General features: G+C 48.7%; 3 protein-coding genes across 3 annotated transcripts; all 3 read right to left on the bottom strand.

Annotated features, from left to right (window-relative positions):
• Positions 1–8718: 8718 nt before the first annotated feature.
• FPOAC1_013759 (uncharacterized protein) lies at positions 8719–11115 on the bottom strand (the record flags this gene model as incomplete). Its single annotated transcript, XM_044858100.1, has 1 exon — positions 8719–11115. One exon carries the CDS (start codon positions 11113–11115, stop codon positions 8719–8721), a length of 2397 nt encoding a protein of 798 aa, XP_044700924.1.
• A 1003-nt stretch (positions 11116–12118) lies between these two features.
• FPOAC1_013758 (uncharacterized protein) lies at positions 12119–13165 on the bottom strand (the record flags this gene model as incomplete). Its single annotated transcript, XM_044858099.1, has 1 exon — positions 12119–13165. One exon carries the CDS (start codon positions 13163–13165, stop codon positions 12119–12121), a length of 1047 nt encoding a protein of 348 aa, XP_044700923.1.
• A 1793-nt stretch (positions 13166–14958) lies between these two features.
• Positions 14959–17041, bottom strand: FPOAC1_013757 (uncharacterized protein; the record flags this gene model as incomplete). Its single annotated transcript, XM_044858098.1, has 8 exons — positions 14959–15172; positions 15252–15355; positions 15416–16005; positions 16057–16244; positions 16296–16524; positions 16611–16692; positions 16747–16916; positions 16978–17041. The coding sequence occupies 8 exons, from the start codon at positions 17039–17041 to the stop codon at positions 14959–14961; spliced, it is 1641 nt and encodes a 546-aa protein (XP_044700922.1).
• Positions 17042–20865: the final 3824 nt, after the last annotated feature.

Here is a 20865-nt window from a genome sequence, read left to right as displayed (position 1 = left end):
TGAGTGGTATTGTCCTCATCCAGAAAACCCTCTTGCTCGACGGTCTGAAGGTCCTCATTACCCATTCTAATTTCAGATCCCTCCCCGCCGTGCCGAGTCCCCTGCAGATCAGACTCCCCTTCTAGTCTCCCGATGTTAATATCCTCAAAAGTATTCTGTGCAGGTGGGCCGAACCAGGATCGGAGGCACTCGCTGGCTTCAATGATATCTATCTTAAGCCTCGACCGCCGGTCGGAAAGCAGTATCTTGGCGCTGCTGAATAGCCGCTCGCATTCATCTGACATTGATGGAACGGCCAGGACATCCAGAGCCATACGGGCTAGATCCGGCTGCGTATAGTAGCGATCGTTCCAGTAACGGATAGGGTCAAAGGTTTCGTCCTCACCAAGCCGGATAACATCTGTTTCAAGGAACTGATCGAGCAAGTCGACGGCTGGAGGGTCGGTTGCTAGGGCCTCGTGACGAAGCTTCAGTCGTTTATGGCTCTTGACCGCCACAAAGGCCTTCTCCTTTCTAACCGGAGCAGGCAAAGTTGGGCAGAACGAAGCGGAAACTGACGTATGCTTTGTAGAATGTCTTCCCCGATACTCTTCTAGCCAGAGCCCCCTGACAAGCTTCGTAACGCTCGGGATCCATGACTTCTTTTCTTCATCTGTCCAAGTCTCGATGTACCACTGGTTTTTGAGAGTCAGATTCAGCGCAATAGCAGCATAATATGCCGGTGTCTCATCCGCTTTCTTGAAGTACTCCTCCGCCTTACGCCAGGAAGCTTCCGCTGAAGCGGCAAGAAATGCGAAGTCATCAGCTTCAGCATCAACAGTTCCTCGATTGGTGTTCCTTCGAACAGCCTCCTTATGGAGTTCTTCGAATTTAATCTTGGCCTGCTGGATCTCATTTAGTAGCCAGTCAAGTGTCTGAAAGTGATCCGCTAGTGTTGAAAGCCTGCCTTCCGTAGAGAGGGTTCCGTCATAGAACGTCTCCAGCTGATCATGAAGGTGTGCAAGCTCGTCCCACTGCTGCTCAGACAGGCGGTATTCGGTGAGGCTTTTCTGGCTCTGGCCAGCCTCATACTGGTCACAGAAGACTTGAATTCGCTCCTTGACGTTAAGAGCTCTACCGATCGAGGTGAAGTATGAATTCCAGCGTGTCTGCTGGCTTTGGATAAGCTTGGCTAACTATTAGTTCTGACTATGGGTTTATGGAGGGCGTAAACTCACCTCTAAGCCATCAAACTCAGACAGTTCTCCCCCACAAACAATTGATCTGAAAAACTGACGGCGCTGAGGACTGGCTCGTATGTATTTGATGATATTGTGAAGCCTTCCGATGGCGCCGCGCTTCCGCCAGAGCTCCTGGATTCGCTTCATATCACCTTCCCTGTACGCAGCGTCTAGATCTTTGCAGACTTTTTCGGCGTCCTTTCCGATAAGGAAAGCCTGCGCGCAGAGATTCACAATGTGCCCGAAGCACCGGATGCGTCTGCGTTTTCGCTGCTTATCTGACATCCTTGGGTAGACAGCGCGCAGTACAAAGTCAACGCAAACATCGTTGGCCGATGCGTTATCGGACATGAAATAGCCAACTCGGTCCGTAATCTTATAATCTTTGATGACCTGCAACAGGACATCGGCGATGTTCTCCCCTGAGTGTTCCCCTTCCACTTCGCGTAGTGCCAAGACAGCAGTTCGACGCAGCCCAGATTTGTCGATGAAATGTGCTGCTACTCCAAGCACTGCGAGGTAGTTCGGCGACGTCCACAGATCAAAGGACAGCGAAATGGAACTCCGACTGTCGAGCATATCCTGCCGCAGTCTCTCTTTCCTCACCTCGAACATATTCATCACCCACTGGCGAATGGTCGACGCTGCCTTTGGAAGGAGATCAGCTAGGGGTGGGAATAGATAGAAGAGGAGGTCGCGAAAGTAGTCATTCTCGATCTGGAAGAAGGCGATATGGCAACAGACTAGCCAGCGGACTAGGAGTTCCTTGAACCGATCTAAGCGGCGGGAGAAGACGATCGATTTCATGTCCTGGTAATCGGATATCGAGGGCTGGCTCGAGTCCACCGAGTCTCCTCGAAAGGACTTGAGTTCTCCAGTAGTCTTGTCGATATGATGTTTCAGGTGGAGATGATCAAGTGCCGTAGAATTGCCATTTGAGACTGCTGGAAGTTCTTGTTGACGACGCTGTTTCTCGCAGAGGTAGCAGTACCATACCCGTTTCCGATCTCTCTTTGACTGTAGATCCTCACCGTATAGCCAGATCACCGACGTGCGTTTCTTTGTTGATCTAGGGCCTCTTGCGATCACAGAACAGCGAGTATATTGCTCGCCCTGAAGCTTGAACTCATCTGGCTGGATCAGGGCGTCCGGATCGCGACTACCGGTATTGTTGATCGATTCTGGAGCGAGAACAACATTATCTGATTCTGAAGACCTATTAGAAGAACGAGAGAAGAAGTGGGTGATTGTTGGTGCGGCCATTCTGGGACATCAATTACATTGTTGGCCAAATGGTAAAGGGCATGTTATCGGGTTTGTGCTGCTGCATATTATGTAGGCAATCGGACGTCTCACCTTCGCGCTGCATTACTGACTTGGTTTGCCGATGGGACTTGACGGATTTAGCATCGTGGAGACCAATCAACACCACACGGAAACAATGTGCCTGAAACAAAGAGTGGGGTTCGGGCTCGCCTCTTTCCTAATTAGGAATGGTCCATTAGCGCTCCAGGAGGCTCCAGACCTCTCGATCCAGTCCAGTCCAAATTTCTGAAACTGTGAATCCAGTCCAGCCAAATCCAGTCCATCCAAATCCACTCCAATGCTAGTCCAGTCCAACAAGATCACTGACAAGGTTAGATCTCGAATTGTGATTATGGGTGGGACAACCTACCGTGAGGGCAATCTCCCAAGTAAAAAACAGATTCAGTATTAGATTCGTTTCCTCCAAGCTTGCTCCATCCTCGTGATATAATGACTCTGGTCCCTGTGAGTTTGCAAGATTCTTTGATAATATTTGTCAACGCTGTCGGATCCTCGATGACAATACTTCCGAATCCTACGTATACTGGTGGCGGTCCATGTGCCAAGAAGTCTGCAGGATCTTGTGGAGGCGAGTATGAAGGTTCGTCTCGCATGAAGAACCCACATATGTCTGGTGGAAAGTCAGCGCTGACTGCTCAAGATGATATGCCTTGCAAATAGTCTTACAAATACTGTCTCCCCAGTCAGCTGGCTTGGGAACTAAAGCGGGCGACCAGCAATATGTGTATGGAACTTTCATGATGCCAACGATGTCAGGGCCGACAGCAGCAGTTAATGGCTCCAGATTCAAGTCATTAACTCTCCATGAGTTGATAACATCTCCTAGTCTGTATCAATTTGTTCTTAGCACAAATACCCAAATGCAACAATCGTCATCAAGTCTTACCCTTGCCAGGTCATGAGGTCAACAACGCCATAGCTAAGATAATTGGAAGACCTGGGATCCATGTTTTCGGACTTGACGTTGGCCAGAGGATGGGGAAACGATCTTGTTGCAGTCCAAGGCATGGTGAACATCATGTGAAGCGGTATACCCAACGCTTGGGCGCAGTGGACATGTGCGAAGCTCGGCGGGTTTGCAATGATAGCATCGGCAACGAAGGGACGATTTGAGACGGGATCCGGCCTAACGCATGAGCTCCAACAAACCCTCAACATATCACGTATCATTTTTCGTTTTCGGCCGATGTCGCCGCCTCGAAGGCTCTCCATTGACGGGTTCAAGCCGGGATTCTTGACCATGTACTAGGCCGTTCAACCAGCAGTGGGCTAGCGAAAATATAGATCGTTTCTCTTACAGCCATGAGATCTTCGGGATCTCCTCCAATGGGATAAAATTCCAGGCCCGACGAGCGGACAAAGTCCGTGAAGTTATCATGGGTTGCTAATTGTACGCGGTGCCCGTATCGCTGGAGAGCTACGCCGAGAGCAATAAAAGGCTGCACGTCACCTGAAATCTGTTTAGCATTCATAGTGGCTTGAAACGGTTCCAAACTCTACCTCGACTGCCTACTATCTGGATGACAATATTGAGAGTTGGGAAGGGCTTCGAAGGAGCGGTAACTGGAATTTCGGTGGTAGTTTTAAATTCATGAGGTTTTACGGGAGGGAGAAGCTGATTGACCTCATCGGGATGGAGGGATGAGAATTTGATATCGAGCTCGCCATGGCCTTTGTAACATAATTACCATATACAACCCCCCCTTTCGACAGCCCCACCCTTTCGTCAAGCAAAAAAAAAAAGAGGACCACCAAAATTCGTCAACTTCACTTACACGAAAGTTGGCCAGAATAAATAGCTACCTAAAATAAGCTTCTTTTATTGATTATAGAAATGAGTGGAGATAATTATTTTGACCTGTTGAGGATGTGCTGGTCACGCGATACATGCAAGTCATGCTATTGAAATATTTTCAATATGGTCACTAACCTCCTCACCGCTCTTTCTCGTGATTTTTGATCTTTACCCTCGACAACAGCAGAAAAATGCCTAAATCACGACTTCAATGGGAATATACAGAGGACGATATGGCAGAGGCCATATTGGATATTACCGATCATGGTCTTTCACCCCCTCAAGCGGCCTAGAGAAGAGGGGTGCCCCGAACGACCCTCATCGATAGACTTAACGGCCGTGGGGCCGCTAAAGACCAGATCCAGCCTCGCCGACGTTTTTCCAAGAACCAAGAAGATAAGCTGGCTTTCTGGATCCTCCGCCAGGAGTCCTTGGGCTATGCTCCGTCCCACAGTCAGATCCGCGCTTGTGTCATGGGCTCGTTAAGACAGCAGGGCGAACATACCGACTTGGGACGCAACTGGGTGACCAAGTTTATCAATCGCCGCTCAGACCTAAAGACCAAGATGGGTAGACGTCAAGAAGCTAAAAGGTTCGACTCTTTTACTCCTAAAGCGGTTCATTGGTACTTTGATATCCGGGATGGCCAGTATGGCTGGATCAAGCCTGAAAACACCGTCAACGTCGATGAAGGCGGTATTATGACTGGTTTCGGCAAGCATTCACCTCTATTCCTTGTCAATTCTTGAATTTTGGCCGACTAACCCTCTGGGTTCAGGTCTAGATAGCCTGGTCGTTGGAAGCGCGGACCCGAAGCGCAAGGCCTTTCTCAAAGGACCACAAACTCGAAATTGGACTTCATTTATCGAAGCTGTCACTGCTGACGGTCGCGCTTTAGTTCCTGGCATAATCTTCAAGGGAAAAGAACTGCAAAAACAATGGTTTCTTGAGGAGTTCAAGCAGATAGCAGACTGGTATTACATAACATCGCCCAACGGGTGGACTGATGACCACATAGGCATTGAATGGCTTGAAAGAGTCTATCTGCCCCAGACAACACCTGCTGACGAGTCAGACGCGAGACTGATCATTTTAGATGGTCATGGAAGCCATGCAACTGTATGTTCTTTATTTTCCCCACCTCAAGATCAGTGCTGAGTGATAGAAGGATGAATGGATGGCCACATGCTTTCTGAACAACGTTTATTGCTGCTATCTACCAGCACACTGCTCTCATGGACTCCAGCCACTGGACAATGGAGTATTTAACGCGCTGAAGGCTGCATATCGACGAGAGTTGGAAAGGTTCGCCTCGTTGACTGATTCCGCTCCGATGGACAAGGTCAATTTCATCAGGGCCTACGCCAAGGCTCGCCGAGTTGGAATGACTAAGAAGAACATACTGTCTGGCTGGAGGGTCACTGGAAACTGGCCCATTTCACGTGCGAAAGCATTACGGCACCCTGAAATCCAACAAGATAGGCCAAACGGCAGCCCAAGAGTGACTCCTGAACCCAGGCCGTATCTTGGCTCGGACGATACGCCACGGATAAGCCGTCAAATTCGTGATCTTGGATTGAACAAAACACCAAAGACGCGGAGACGGTACAACGTGATAGCCAAGGGCTTTGAAGCTCACCAGCAGACAGTAGCGGCGCATACTCTGAGGATTGCCAGCCTAGAGGAAGAATTGGCTCGGCTGAAAAGAGGGAAGAAGAGGAAGACGGTGCCAAATCCTAACAGGCGTTTTATGACTCTTGGAGAGACTCTAGCTGGTAAGGAGCCCATACCAGAAGGGGCGACTCGTTATACGCCTGTCGGGGTGGAATTCGTCTCTTCAAGCGAGCAAGAGTCAGAATCGGAGGCTGGTTCTGTTATCGAAGTCAGAGAGGAAAACATACCGCACCAACCACCCAGGCGGTCGCGGCGGATGGTGAAAAAAACCAGAGTACAATAGATAAACCCTATTTATGATTTATGAAACAAAAATTTCACGGATTTCTATCAATTCGGTCAAGTTCTGTGTAAGTGAAGTTGGTGAGTTTTGGTGGAGCTTTTTTTATTTTGCCTGGCGAAAGAGGGGTGGTGCCGAAAGAGGGGTTGTGGATGGTAGCGATTGCGGCGTGCGTTCTGCTCTGGTGGCCTTCTTGGCTTGTCTCTTTGCTTCAAGGTTCATGCTGAGGTCTTCATCTCGGGAGGGAACCCATATCATCTTGACTCTGTTGTTGTCCCTTAATCGTTCGATGTGCTCGTAGATCTGACGGATGGTGGCCTGGCCCGACTGCTGTCGCGGTCGCACAATCGCCTTGAGTGACGACTGACTACTTGACAACACCGTAAGCTCTCGACGTTGTAGACCATCTGGCATGCATCGCAATGCCATCGCCATCGCCTCCAGCTCGGCCGTGAACGGGTTCTGGCCGTCTCGCGACCCGAGCGTGACCGAACTCTGTCGGGCAGCGAAATTGCGTCAGATCCGATGATCTGCTGGACTTACACCGATATTCACTCCCAACTTCAATCTTTAATAACTCAACAACCATGGCAGCAATCGATAAAGCGCTCGAGTTTCTGAGAACCTCAAGATCTATTAACTATACTGCTACCGCTAAAAAGTTCGAATGTGACGAGACTACCCTGCGCCGCCGCCATCAGGGCAAACAGAGAGCAAGACGCGATGCCGACTCTTTGTATAAATCTCGTCTTTCAAAACAACAGGAACAAGATCTTGTTACTTATACCCGTAAACTCTCACTGCGTGGCATTCCGCTAACCCTATCCATGATCCGAAATTTTGCTCAGGACATAGCCAAAATCGAGGTCGGAAAGAACTGGCCATACAGCTTCGTCCAGCGCCATCGCAACGAGATCGATTGTACCTGGTTTGATGGATTTGATATAACACGAAGAAGAGCCGACAATGCTTCTCGGTGTAGAGCATATTTTGATCTAGTAAGCAGACTCGTTGCGCCTTTGGTTCGTTGCTAATCATGGAAGATCCGTGAAAAAATCGACAAATACGACATCTTACCTCAGAACACGTATAACATGGATGAGAAGGGATTTCTCCTGGGTGTAATCAACCGAACGAAGAGAGTATTTGATGTCAATGCTAAAAGACAAGGCAAATTGCTCGGTGCTTCCCAGGATGGGAACCGATCGTGGATCACATTCCTGGCGTGCATCTGCCATGACATCGCTACCACCATTCCTCATCTACCAGGGCAAGCCGGGACAAGTTCAGGATACTTGGCTCACTGACTTTGATCCTGAGCATCAATCAGCCTTCTTTTCCACGTCCGAAACTGGCTAGACGAGTCACGAACTGGGGAAAGAGTGGCTGGTTGGTGTTTTCGACCGCTTTACCAAGGCGAAAGCAAGAAATGGGCGCGATTACCGCCTTCTCATCACCGATGGACACTCTACAGGCCGAGGTTGAGCTGCTCAGGCATGAGAACCAAGGCCTCCGTGAGACAATTATCCGTGAAAAACAGCGAAGGCAGCATGGTAAAGCCCTGAAAGACTATATCTTTGATCGTGTGGATCCTAATTCAGCTCAGGTGTTTAGCCCGCAAAAGATCGCCCAAGCTCGCCAGAAGAAAGTTGAAATGGAGGCGCAGAAGGAAGAGGAGGTTCTCCAGAAGAGAACTGAAAAGGCTCTGCGGCAGAAAAGAGTAGAGGAGCAAAAGCAACAGGTATTGGAGAGGAAGAGGCAGCGGGAGGAGAAAAAGGAAAGAAAAGGGCGGGAAAAAGAAACAAAGCAGCTTGAGAGAGAAGCAAACGGGCAGCTTCGGATTGAGATGAAGAAGCAGAATCAGCAGAGTATACAACCGAAGCATCAGGCACGGCAGAATGGCTCAGATGGTCTCGAAGAGAATGGGGGCAACCGGGACGAAATCATCGTCGTTCTTCCCACAATCACCCAGCCCCCCGTATTATTCAAGCCACCCAACGAAGCATTAAGTACCCCAAATACAAAGACGCCGACGCCACCCAGCCATAAAACTCGGCCTAAAAGGCCTTCTTTAGTTGTCGAGAGCGGTCGGGAGGTAGTGGTGGCATATCGGGACTCGGGACGATCGCAGCGGAACAGGAAACGACCGCGATGGCTTGATGACTTCGAAGTTAATTGAAATAAGTCTTAAGGAAATAATTATATCATCTTCGTAGTTTTAGCGCATTTTGAAAAGTGCTTGTTGGGCTATGCTAGATTGAAGTCACCCGTGTAAGTTGGCAATAATCCGGCAGATCACCGGATCCGGCGGGTCACCGGGAAATCCCTTAAATATCAGGATAGTGTCACGGGCGGGTCTCGGTAGTACAGGTGAACGGGGAACGCTTCTGGCGGAATCGGTTCTATTGCCTCAGTCCATTCATTCACTTGGACAAATCATCCAGAGACTGAGCCAGAGCCACAATATTTCCAACTCCGAATTCCGCTGTTCCGTTCCCGTAGCCTCCAGTGTCATCCTTTCTCCGACCAATGAACTCCAAGGTACATCCAATCTCTTCCTCTTTCAGGAAGAATTGCCGAAGGCCTGTAGCGAGATCAAAGCTCGGCTCTTCCGAAGTTGTTTGCCAGCCTCTCTCCCTTACCTGGGCAAAGACAATATCGACATTGTCAACTTGCAAGGCGATGTGATGAAGGTATGGTCCGTTGTGGCGCTCCATAAGTTTGGTGAAGATTGAGTCCTGAGTGAGACCTTCAGTAAGGACTACGACGCGGCTGGTATCGAATGGAACAGTCATGACATGCATCAGCCCGTCGTCACTTTGAGCAGTAGTGCCAGCCTTGACAGCGAAGGTCCGAACCGGTGTGAAGCCCATCATATATTCGTGAAACCTCTTGGCACGGGCTGAGTTGGGCATGATTGCTGCATAATGATCGATCTGTCCAGTTGAGCCGATTATTGAGCTCAGCACATGATCAGACCCGGAGAAGTCATGATCTAATACCTCTCGTACAGGGACTTGACGAAGACGTATTGGATATCCAGCTGGCTCGCGACCAAGGACCAGCTCTAGTGACCCATCCTTCAACGCTCTCTCCTCAAAGGCAATATTCTCAGCCCTTAGCACATCACGAGCCTTCTCCAAACTGTACACGGAGAAATGCACAGATAGCCCGATATCAGCGGGCCCGGCGACCCGCGGTGCTTGGACGATACTAAGTGTTGGGTCACCTGGGCCCGGCAGTTGATAAAGACTTCCATCTTGGTTGACCCTAGCGTTGTAGACTTGGGTTATGGTTTGGATTGCGCGGGCGGCGTTGGGGGTTGTGAGAGTCAGATGGGACATCCTCTGCACACCGAGAAGATTGACTGCCCCGGTCCGTTTACGAGTAACCGCTAGGTTCTCGCAAGCCTCCCAGAGAGTCCTAGTACCTGCATCGTTCCCAACTTTGGTGAAAATGGCGTTGACAAAGGCCCTTGAATCACTGGCACATGCCTTGAGGCTAGAAGCGTTGTAACCTTTCAAGGCAAGGCCGCCGCAGGCTCGCATAAACAGATTGGAGGTTCCCGAGTTACTGACCCATTCAGGAACCATGAGAACTGCTGCAGAATCTAGTTTACCTAGCATCTCATGTTTGGTCTCGCCCTGGCTGAAAACATTGTTGGCACCTGCAAGGATAAATCGAGCCCCACGAGGTACATTATAGAATGTACCGTCGAGCAACGCTGATATGGTCTTTGGCCCCAAAACGTAGCGCTGAGCACAAGGAACAAAGACCTCACCCTCTGATGCGCCCAAGAAATCAGCAAGATGTTCCTCGTCAGAAGCTCCAGCTCGGCGTTTTGTATACAAACGTGACTCGAGCTGAGGCTGAGTCAGTCCCGCCTCTAGGCTCCTGGGATCGAGCCCCATAGTCTGCCTACTCCTCACAACTGTCTGACGGGTGTATTCGATAGCATCACAATCAATGCCTGTTCTGTCGACGTAAAAGCCGTACTGGCTGGAGATTGCCACCACCTGGCCGATGCCTAGTCTCTTGACTGCATGCGCAAATGTAGAGCCAACGCACCCAAAACCTTGTACCACCAAACGAGCTCTGCCCAAAAGGTCCGGCTTTGTGTGGACAAGCAACTCTTTGAGTATGATCGCCATCACATAACCGACAGAATACTCGCTAAGAGACCACTGGGTGTCGCCAACGGACTCTCCAAGTAAAGCAGTAATATTGGACGAGGTTGAAGCAAATGCGGTATGGTTCAGGAAAAGGCAAAGTGCGTCCAACGCAGTCACAGTGCCTGGGGAGCAATAGGCCCTGGCGTGTTTGTCGATGACTGCATGGTCTGTATTGAGATCTCCGCCGGTTCCCCAATATTGGGAAATAACACCGGCATTGTCACGAACAAATCGCTCAAGGACAAGTGAAGCGCCCGGATCTTCCGGGGGGAAACGGATACCGCCTTTTGCGCCACAAATCTGGGGTTGTGAGGACACGGCGAGCTTGGCGCTCATAGTGTGGGTTACATCACGGACCTCATCCAGAGTTGCTCCGGCGTGAAGGAAAAGACCCCCACCTGAGACCGAAGGGACAGGAGAGTCGATGACTATCCATCCTTCGGCCTCAGAAAACTTGTCTGTCCAATGCCAGGTACAACAACCATCAACCACGTCGTAAGGTGGCACATGGGCCATACCGTGATTGGCGTCGCGGATTGCTTTGGTCAGGTTGCTAGTCAGAGTCCCAGCTGGAGATGCGGAAGCGAATGATTCCTCATCCAGGGGCAGCGTGCTGAAAGCGGGCATGGAAGTTGCAACACTAGACATGGTGGAGTGGTTGACAGTAGTGATGCAGAAGATCAAAGTAGAAATTTAAAATGAAGTTTATCTTTGCTTTATGGCTCTTCATCGATGTACAGGTTCTGGCCATTTATACATATCATCATATCGCAATATATGTTGCAGTCTACCTCGCTACAAGCTGTTTGTTTTCTCTACCCCTCATGCATTGCCCCCCTCAAGGAGAGGGGTTTCACGTCGCATTCCGGACGACACCGATAAACCTTACTAGTGACTACATACTATGTGTCATGATTGTTTACCGCGCTGATCTTTTTCATTGTTGTGCACATCACGCAGAGGCCAATCACAGGGAGCATTAGTGGCAGTGTGTTCAACAACCAAGTTACTTGACTTGGTTGTTGGACACACTGATTAGTGGGAAAACATCTACTGGCATGCCCTTTCCCCCATCCTAGATACAGTGGGATGCAATAAGTTTGAATACCTTTTTATGTACTGGTACCCCCAATTTAGCCTCTTTTTACTTTAGCGGGCTTCTAATCCCAGTAAGAAGCTTATAACAGCCAATCAGTATTACTCAAATTGGCGTACGAGAGATTATATATACGCAGCCTTAACTTAAAGCAGCTAGCAGCCTGGAAGGATACACACGCCCGGTATTCAAACTTATTGCATCCCACTGTACAAAGCGAGTTAGAGTTTGCAACTCGGCTATCACGGTTGGTGCTGGATAGCAAACCAGCATCTACACATGGAATTGGGAGACAGTCGCTTCCGAGTTCGTGGGACTGATTTTACTTTGACGGGCAATACTGCCAAGTTGTCACGGGTTCGAGAAATGCAGACAAACAGAACCCGGGGACATGGCAAAAGGGAATTTAACACATTATCGTAGATATCACAGGTAATATCGTGTTTACTATCTACCGCAATGTCCTAGTGTAGAGTAATACGCAGTGTGAAAAATAACATCTCGGCAAACTACCGTGTATTTTGAACTTGTCACAGTAATGCAGTCGGCTCACGTCTATTCGACCTTGAGAGGTTCCAACTCGAAGAGAACAGTAAGAGAAGGAGGCGATATGTGATGCTGCTTGACACACCGCCATCCCCCCTCTTCGAAAACACCTTCCCAGTCCTCCAAAGTAGGTATAGTCTGATCCATGAGTGCATGGCCAAACTCGAATCCCAACGTGAAGATCGGCACAGCATCTTCTGTGACAGCATGTCGGGATTCAGGTCTGTTGATCAAGATCCGCACAGTATCACATAGAAAGAACCGCTGCACGTTTGGGAAGATGCTTCGGAGGTTTTTCAAAGTGGCAATACAATTCTCCCTAGGCCAAAAGTCATGACCCATCAAGAAGGACGTCAAGAGATCGACTCGAGTAAACTCATCCTGGTAGCTGAGGTCTCGCGCATCGCCCTCCATAAAGGTGAGGCGACTGCTGTACCCACGGCGTACGGCGTCAGCCGTGGCACATTTGTTTGCTGGGCCAGCAATATCAATGCCAATACCAGTACTTCTGGGGAAGCGGTCCAATATCTGCATCAGTCTTTCGCCGCTCCCGCTTCCCAAGTCCACAGCCGAGTTGAATTTGCAACCTGATTTGCCCATGGCATCCAGGAAGACCGGGTCGATGTATTGCAGGCTGGCCTCACGGCATGCCAGTGCGATGGCTGCTGAGTCGCGAGTGAAATACTTTCCCTTGCGGTTCTCGTTACGCAAGGCATGCTGGGTTTGTGCGAAGAGACTACCAGATCCAAGAGCAAGCCAATGAAACAGCCCTTTAGTTTGGTAGGCCTCTTCCAAGAGCCTCCCCGGCTTGGAATGAGTCCCTTCGCGCTCAAGTACTTCAACCATGGCAAGAGTCGAGACCAGGGCATCCGTGGATTCCAGGTGAAGATCGTGATCAGCTGCGAATAGGTTGATATCCACCACCTTTTGGGCCCGAACTTGATCAAGAAGACCAACTTCCCAAGCGGCAGCGATGGCGGCAGCGGCAACATAGGAATTGAAAATGTTTGCAATGCTCTCTTTGGGAGAGTTGGGAACGTTGGTAGTGGGCGCCATTGTGCAAGGTGAAGCTTTGTGACTTAGGAGTCCTATTCAGATTCCCGGTATTGGGAAAAATGAAGTTTGAAAAGTGGTTAGAGGAACTTTTCCACTCGGTAGTTGCGCCTGGGTAGGGGTAGGTGTAGGAATAGGAGCCAATTTGTTTACGCTGAGGAGTGTCTGTCGAAGCTCCATTTGCACCCGGCCTTAAGTAGGCACATCGGCAACAGGGAGAGGGATGAAAGTGATCATCCGGGCAGGTGTCCTCTCGCTGATCAATCCTCCAGCCCCGAGGCAATCCAACTGCCGAGAATAGGTTGTTTTGAGGACGCGAAGTGATCTGCAGTTATAGAATGTTTACATATATTAAATTCTCAGTCTGTCCGCAGTATAATGCCGTGATGTAACATAGGCATTGTATCGTTATCGTTTAAGTTTTAACACTGGGATGCCTAATGATTGTGTAACTCCTGCACTGGCTGATGGCATGGAATCTACAGTCTGCTGCTCCTTTCGGGCCGATATGGCCCTGAACTGATAGCTGCGCCATGTACCGGTAGAGGTATGCAACCAAAATAAATTGCGGTCGGATGCAGTAGCTTCTCTGGCATCATATCATCTTGACAGCCTTCCTTTGAGGAGATTGGAGGCTTTGCAACCCCACTCCTTGTCCACAGGGTATTTTTGTAATACTGTGATGGAGTGCCAAAGCGATCTGCAAAAGAGTGGATATTGTCAGATACAGAATGCTCCAGACCTGAAGAAGATTTCAATGGGCTTGTAAGGCGTTTCCTTGTCTGAGCCCTTTCATTGGAGGGCTGCCGGGCCACGTAGCCAATGCAGCATACTCAATTTAAATTTGGCTCCCGTTAAGGTTATACTGTACAGTGGGATGGGATGCAATAAGTTTGAATACCTTTTGAAGTACTGATGCCCCTGTCTAGCCTGTTTGGAGTTTAGCCTGCTTCTAATCTGAGGAAGAAGCTCAATCTAGCCAATCACTATATTCTTATCAGCCGTGCAAAAGCTGATATGCACGTAGTAGCTGACTTAAAAGGGCTAGCGGGAAAAGAAGATACACGCCCGGTATTCAAACTTATTGCATCCCACTGTAGTATGGATACTGTTGAATGTTGGAGGGTTCACCCTCAACTTCAGGATTAAGGTTCAGGATTAAGGTTCAGGATTAAAGTTTAAAGTCCTAAACTTAGATCATAGGACTTTTGTTACGATTCGTGCCCGTAACAGCGCTATAAGGCTCTATAGGCAGCTGTAAGCACCACTGTAATCGCTCATAGTGATTATAGCCCAATCTTTTGCCCTGTGGCCTAACGGCTAAGGTGTAACCGTCACAACTTTCATCTAGGACTTTCTAGGACTCAAATCCTAGAAGGAACCAGTCGAAGATATAAGGTCTCAATAGTCCTTCGATTGTAAAAGGATCAAGAAATACACACGATACACCTTAATATCTGACAGATACTCAACTGATCAAGGAAATTGTTCTGGTATGTTGACGCAAGATTGAGCTAAGCTGCCGGTGTTCATCACGAGTAACTGGAAAAATCCCGAGTGACCTTTTGAATCGTGGTTCAGAGCCAGTACAGAACGCGAGCGGTCGAAAGTCTCAAGCAGGGGTAGGAAGTAAACAGGATTGTTTAGCAACTTCAGTTACTCAACGTTGAGGCTGGTTACTTTTACTTGACGATTCTTTTATACTGAAATGAACAGAAAGGATCTCATTATGGCACAGAAACTACTGATTTGGCTCAAGCTAGATGACCATTGTTATGCCGACTACATCTCTAGCATCAAAGATGTGTTAATCTAGCATGTCCCGGGTCTTGGAGCATCCAGCGCAGAATCTTGCCGGACGCGGACTTTGGGATGCTTTTTGTAAAAACAATTCCACCGGTGATCCTTTTGTGTGCTGAAAGTCGTCCTTGTAAAAACTCCATTATAGATTCGGCCGTCACGTCGCTGTCTCTGGCTACGATATGAGCTTGCGGGTGCTCTTGGCCGTTTCTGCTCAGTCTAGAGTTAGCTTGAAAAAGCGCATAACTAAACCGCAGTAGCGATACAAGGAAGTTAAATGGTTACTGACAGGATTATTCGAGTGACTGCGCAGTCTTTGACGCCTGGATGCTCGAGGAGATGTCCTTCAAGCTCCGATGGTGCAACTTGAAAACCTTTCACTTTGATAAGCTCCTGTATCGAAGTGTCAGTACAAGTTTATTGCCGGGGTGTTGATTATGTCATGGTAGCAACCTTCTTACGGTTCACGACTGTCACGAGTCCGCTCCTTTGAATAGTCACAATATCTCCTGTTCTCATCCAACCCATCCAGTCAAACGCTTGCTGAGAGGCGCTCTGGTTCTTGTAGTAACCCTTGAAGACGTTGGGACCTCGAACAAAAGCTTCACCCTCCTCGCAATAGCCAACTTGACTACCATCGTCAGCGACTATCTTCATCTGCATGTTAGCAACAAGGTACCCGACGCCTTTGTGTGAAGGATCAAACTCGTCGGGCGCAAACAGAGTGACAGCCATTGTAGCCTCTGTCATTCCCCAGCCTTGTCGGCTGCGAACCCTGCCATCACCAAACACTGCTTCTAGCTTTCTGGATTGCTCTGGTTGAAGAGGAGCTCCTCCACAGAGCAAGAGCTCGACACTCGAAAGGTCGTATTGAGATAAAAGATCACTCTCGACCAGCATTAGTACCACTGGCGGGGCTAGAAAGAGGGACGTGACGCGAAATCGTTGTATGGTGCTGAGGAGAAGTCTCAAGCTGAACTTGCGCATGACGACTGTGGTACAAGATCTTCGTAGATTAACGATGCAATAGGTGAGCAAACCACCTGGTTAACTCATCAGCTGTGCATGAGTATAAAATTAGACTGTAGACTTACTAGCGTGATAGAGTGGCAGAAATGCACAATGGGTTTCATGAGAAGAATGATTCATACTTGATGATCTTTCTCGAGCTACCTCATCCAGGTGCAGAGTCTGTTCTGCATTGGCAACTAGATTGCGGTGGGTGATCATACAAGCTTTGGGGTTTCCAGTTGTACCACTGCTAAAATTAAGAACAGCAACCCTGATGGCATTGTCAGCCTTGAACTGCCATTTTTTGATGAAAACAACGCACTTCTCGGTCAACACCTGGGGATCCTTGATCACTTCCCATGAATGAGGGCTAGCCAGAAAGTCCTGTATACGGTGTAAATCAACCAACGCGGGCTCTCTGCCGTCGTCGAGTAAAACTATGGATGATCTTGGTAAGGCCGCGGCGTCTGCAGCCTCCACAGCTGCCTCGAGTCGTTCGGAATCGGTAAAGATGCAGGTCGCGCCAGAAATGGTGAGATGTTGGGTTAGCTCTGTAAATTTAGCCGGTGTGTTAGCTATAGCATGGCATTCTGGCGTCAAGAAGTCTAGTTGCCGTGAACAGGCTTTCTGCTCTCACCTATCGAGGTATACCCTGGATTGGCACCGGTAAAAATTCCACCCGCACATATGGCCCCGAGCACGATAATTGGATACCAAATCTATAAGATCAGACACCACTTCCTTAGGAGAACAATAGCCCTGTGGACACTCACGGAATTCTGAGTGTATGCCAAGATGACGTCGTCGTTCTTTATCCTCTTCGTCGCACGGAGGCCCCCTGCAAGCTTCTTGACGTATGTTTCCAATTCGGATTTACGAAAACCTTGCGTTTGTGTCTCTGCATCTAAGTAGACGAAGGGGCCGTCTCCTGGAGTTGGTGTTCCTATGGGATGAGTTAACGGAAATGCGGAAGAAAAGGAGAAGTATGGCTGGATGAGGTGTACCAAACACATAGGTTAGAACGTCCACATCGGGTATGTCGATCTGATAACGAGAGGGGAATTCCATCGCGAGTTTCACAGTTTAGATTTTATAGAGTTAGAAACAAGTGCAGGGCACAGTACAGACTCAAGGAGACAAGATACGTTAAAAGAGTTGAATGGCTAGTGTTGTTGTTAGACACTGGAGTGGCAGTATCTACAAGCCAAGATCTCATAAGATATGGGTGGGTCCGTAGGTGCCGCTATTACATGGAGTGCCAAAGCGATCTGCAAAAGAGTGGATATTGTCAGATACAGAATGCTCCAGACCTGGAAAAGATTTCAATGTACACCTTCTACTTTGACACCCTTAGTCGCCCGTGAGGTAACATTGGCATGTAACCCTCCCTCTTATCCCGAGGTGCAAGGTATGTATCGGTGACTGAAAAGCTTACTACGGTGAGTGGTGGCACGGCCCTCCTCTTGAATCAGGAAAACATAAGCTGAAAGTCATACGAGACACACACTAGTTCTAGACCCACGAAGCTTGCTTGCCAAAGTCATCGCGATTGGGACTTCGCAAGATGCCGAACCTAAGCAACAGGAGACTAAAATTAGCATACTTCAAAGTAGCATTGCTTAGCCCTTATCGAACCTGGTTGACGACAACCTGGGTAGAAAGTTGAAAGTGCCAATCTGTCACAGCTCGAAGTCAGACCAGCCTACCCTAGATCTGCAAGTGGATATAGATCACGTGGCGATACGTTATCGCTGGGACTTTAGTTTACCGACTAGATAGATCCTGAACGTAGCTCCTCGAGCTACGTCTTGTCAATAGAGCCTGACCTGCCTGCAGTGCCTATCCGTAGCAATAGAACCTAGCCCGCCTGAAGCGTTCCCCGTTCACCTGTATTCCCGAGCCGGACCCGTGACACATCTGAGCGTTTAGCAGCTGATCGCCGTGGCCAGGGTAGGAGGGAGAAAACTGCGCTAACGTGAGAAAGTGCCACTCACCTCCATCTGGTGTACATGCCAGTCCCCATTCGGCATGGACGTGGGGGCGGCCCGTGTTAGATTGGTGGCTGGGAATCGGCTCCACTTCCATTTATTGCAATATTATTCTTGTATCCAGAAGAGGAGTGAAACCCCCCTCGGAGCAGTGTGTCCAACAACCAAGTCAAGTGACTTGGTTGCTTGAGGTGGGTCCCCATGTGTAGCCATCTGGCCTATGAGATCCGTTCTCCTGGGGGTAATAAACACTGATGTGGCCCCCCACCTCAACCAACCAAATTACTTGACTTGGTTGTTAAACACACTGCCTCGGAGAGAGAAGAACGGACAAGAAACAAGTCCACGATCAATAGTATCATCACATCCGAATCCACATTTTATATGCTCACCCCATCGTATTTGCGCGTATCCAACATTTAGCGTACCCACAGGAGTAAGGTAGTTACCGACAGACAGATCCCGAACGTAGCTCCTTGAGCTACGTCTTGTCAATAGATCCTGACCTGCCTGTAGTGCCTATCCGTAGTAATAGATGCCGTTCGCCTGAAGCGTTCCCCGTTCACCTATAAACCGAGCCCAGCCCGTGACAATACCCTCTTTTCCGAGGTATGTTGTTAAAGTCTTGCTGTGACATGTTAAACCGGCCTTCCGGAGCAAGTCAGTTATCTGTATATGAGGATCACGACCTATTTGAAGCAATAGTCGGTGGTCGCCCTGTACGGGGTTGATCTCGGGCACTCTGTTGATGCGGGTAACGGCGAACGATCCCGCATACGGCATGTCTTGATATGCCGAAATCGCGACCGATGGCGAATGAGAAGAATGATGTATTTGTGACACCATGTGGACGCAGATTGATAAATATAGATTTATTTGAAGCTGCCGTATTGTTGTTGTGGTGACTGAGAAGCGGGGTACCCGGAAGTGTGTCTAAGCCTCAAGGAGAAAAGATGAGCAAGCTGAAAGAGAGACCGATTATATTGGGTATTTTGCTCCGGTGGAACGCTGACACCCCTGCAAGCTCTAAAATCAGGCAACGTTCGGGGAATTTGTTCCGAGGGAAAGCTACGCTTAAAGTGGAACGGATCGAGGCGAGGGAGTATTTTTTGCCTAAGCGATGCAGCTGAAAAAGGTCGGTCCCAGCTCTGCTTGCGAATGGCTGGCTAGTACGTGCAGAGCTAAGTGATCAGGCTTAAGAGCTCTTAGGGCCAATCAGGCGCGTGAATAGACATTTTCAGATAGTTACTTTATTACCAATAATTTCGAATTCAATGACATGATTCTCCATTGGACTTGCCAAGATGTCATAACACTGCTGAAAAAACCGTGCCGCGCGTAAAACTCTACCCGGCCGCTAAGGGAGAATACAATCACTTTTTGCTAGCGTCTACGGTACTCCGTCATATGCATGTCAATCATGATGTCCTGAATATAGCGGCCGTTTTAGGCTCCGCGATTGCTAGTGGGTTCCTAATTCGGGCCTCACGTGGTTTGCTGTTTGCTGGCCCACGTATACACCAATGAGACGCTATCACATGTACTCGACAGAAGTGAATGTCTCACCTGGGTTAGTCCATCACTTTGTCAACATGATATGATTGGAAAATCCATCGATACACTGGTGCTGCATAATGTGAGAATTTACTCCTGATCGTACCCGGTGAACTCGGGATTCTATCAAATTTCTTGTTTTCATGGACAACCTGCAGGCGCTACATGGCAGGCTTGGAACCAAATAAATTAAATCCAAATCTATTCAAATCAAATCAAATCAAATCGCCAATTTGATTTGATTTATTTGTTTGCAAGCCTGACATTGGTGTAATATTGATGCAAAAAACCGGCGGAGCGTAAACTAAACTACTACAGGGGGAGAACTGCTTGTGATAGTTTATACAGTGCTCGGTCCTCCATCCAAGACGGAGCTGATAGCTTCCGAGGGTTACACAACATAATCCAGGGATGGCTGCAGTTGTACACGTAGGCATCGCCCGCTATTTGCTTTCCATGCGGGTTGGAAATATGAAGCTGCTTCCCTCTCCATCTATACCCGGTGTGGCCATGCAACCATAATCGTGTTTCAACGAATCATAATGTAACTGCTTTTTTCTCAAAGGAAGGGAAAAGAGACAACATAGAAAGTACTTCTACACTACGCAAGGGATTGCCACAGTACAGCCTAATATTCATCAAGTTTGGTATGCATAGTAGAGCCGCGTCCTGCCTTTTTTAGTTTTTACCCTGCTTGTTTTGTCTCATATGCTATTTTCTCCCAAACTGATATGCTTCCGTCCATCCGATTCAAGAACCCTGTTCTTGAATCGCTTGTCATTGTTTAAGTTGCGATTGGCGTTCAGTTGGACTCATTTCTTGAAACAGACCAAGCTAGCCTTTGTCTATAGTGGCAGCGACAATAACAGCAGGACTTTCCGCCATCACGTCATAGCGCTAGCATAACTTTGATCACTTAGGGTCTAACCATGCTTTTTACATGCCGGATGGTAACCTCCAATTACACGACCCACTCATATGATATGATCTACTCCGTATCCTTCAACACGCCTAACAACCAACAACCAACACATTGCGGGATGGATACGACTCTGAATATGTCAAGGAATATGTCAATGAATATGTCAAGACATATGTGCAATTGGGCCAGTAGAACAGAAGACTCCTCGAGTTTCCGGTCTAGTACCTCCCGAACCTTTATCGTTACCGCTTCTGTCGCTTGCTCTGGAGTCGTTGCTGTCAGCGTTTGCACACTATACACGACATTGGCGCGAGTTGTGCTGGTTCTGATCATGGTCACATCCTCTGATCGAGCGTTGATAAGCTCAAAGAGCTCTGCCTCCTTACTTGGTGGCAATGTTGCCGTTAGATATACCATCTGTACCCCAA

This window comes from Fusarium poae (assembly GCF_019609905.1).
Source record: "Fusarium poae strain DAOMC 252244 chromosome Unknown contig_3, whole genome shotgun sequence".
Lineage (NCBI taxonomy): Eukaryota > Fungi > Ascomycota > Sordariomycetes > Hypocreales > Nectriaceae > Fusarium > Fusarium poae.
Note: the sequence above shows the minus strand (reverse complement) of the source record. Positions and strands in the feature narration are given on the sequence as shown.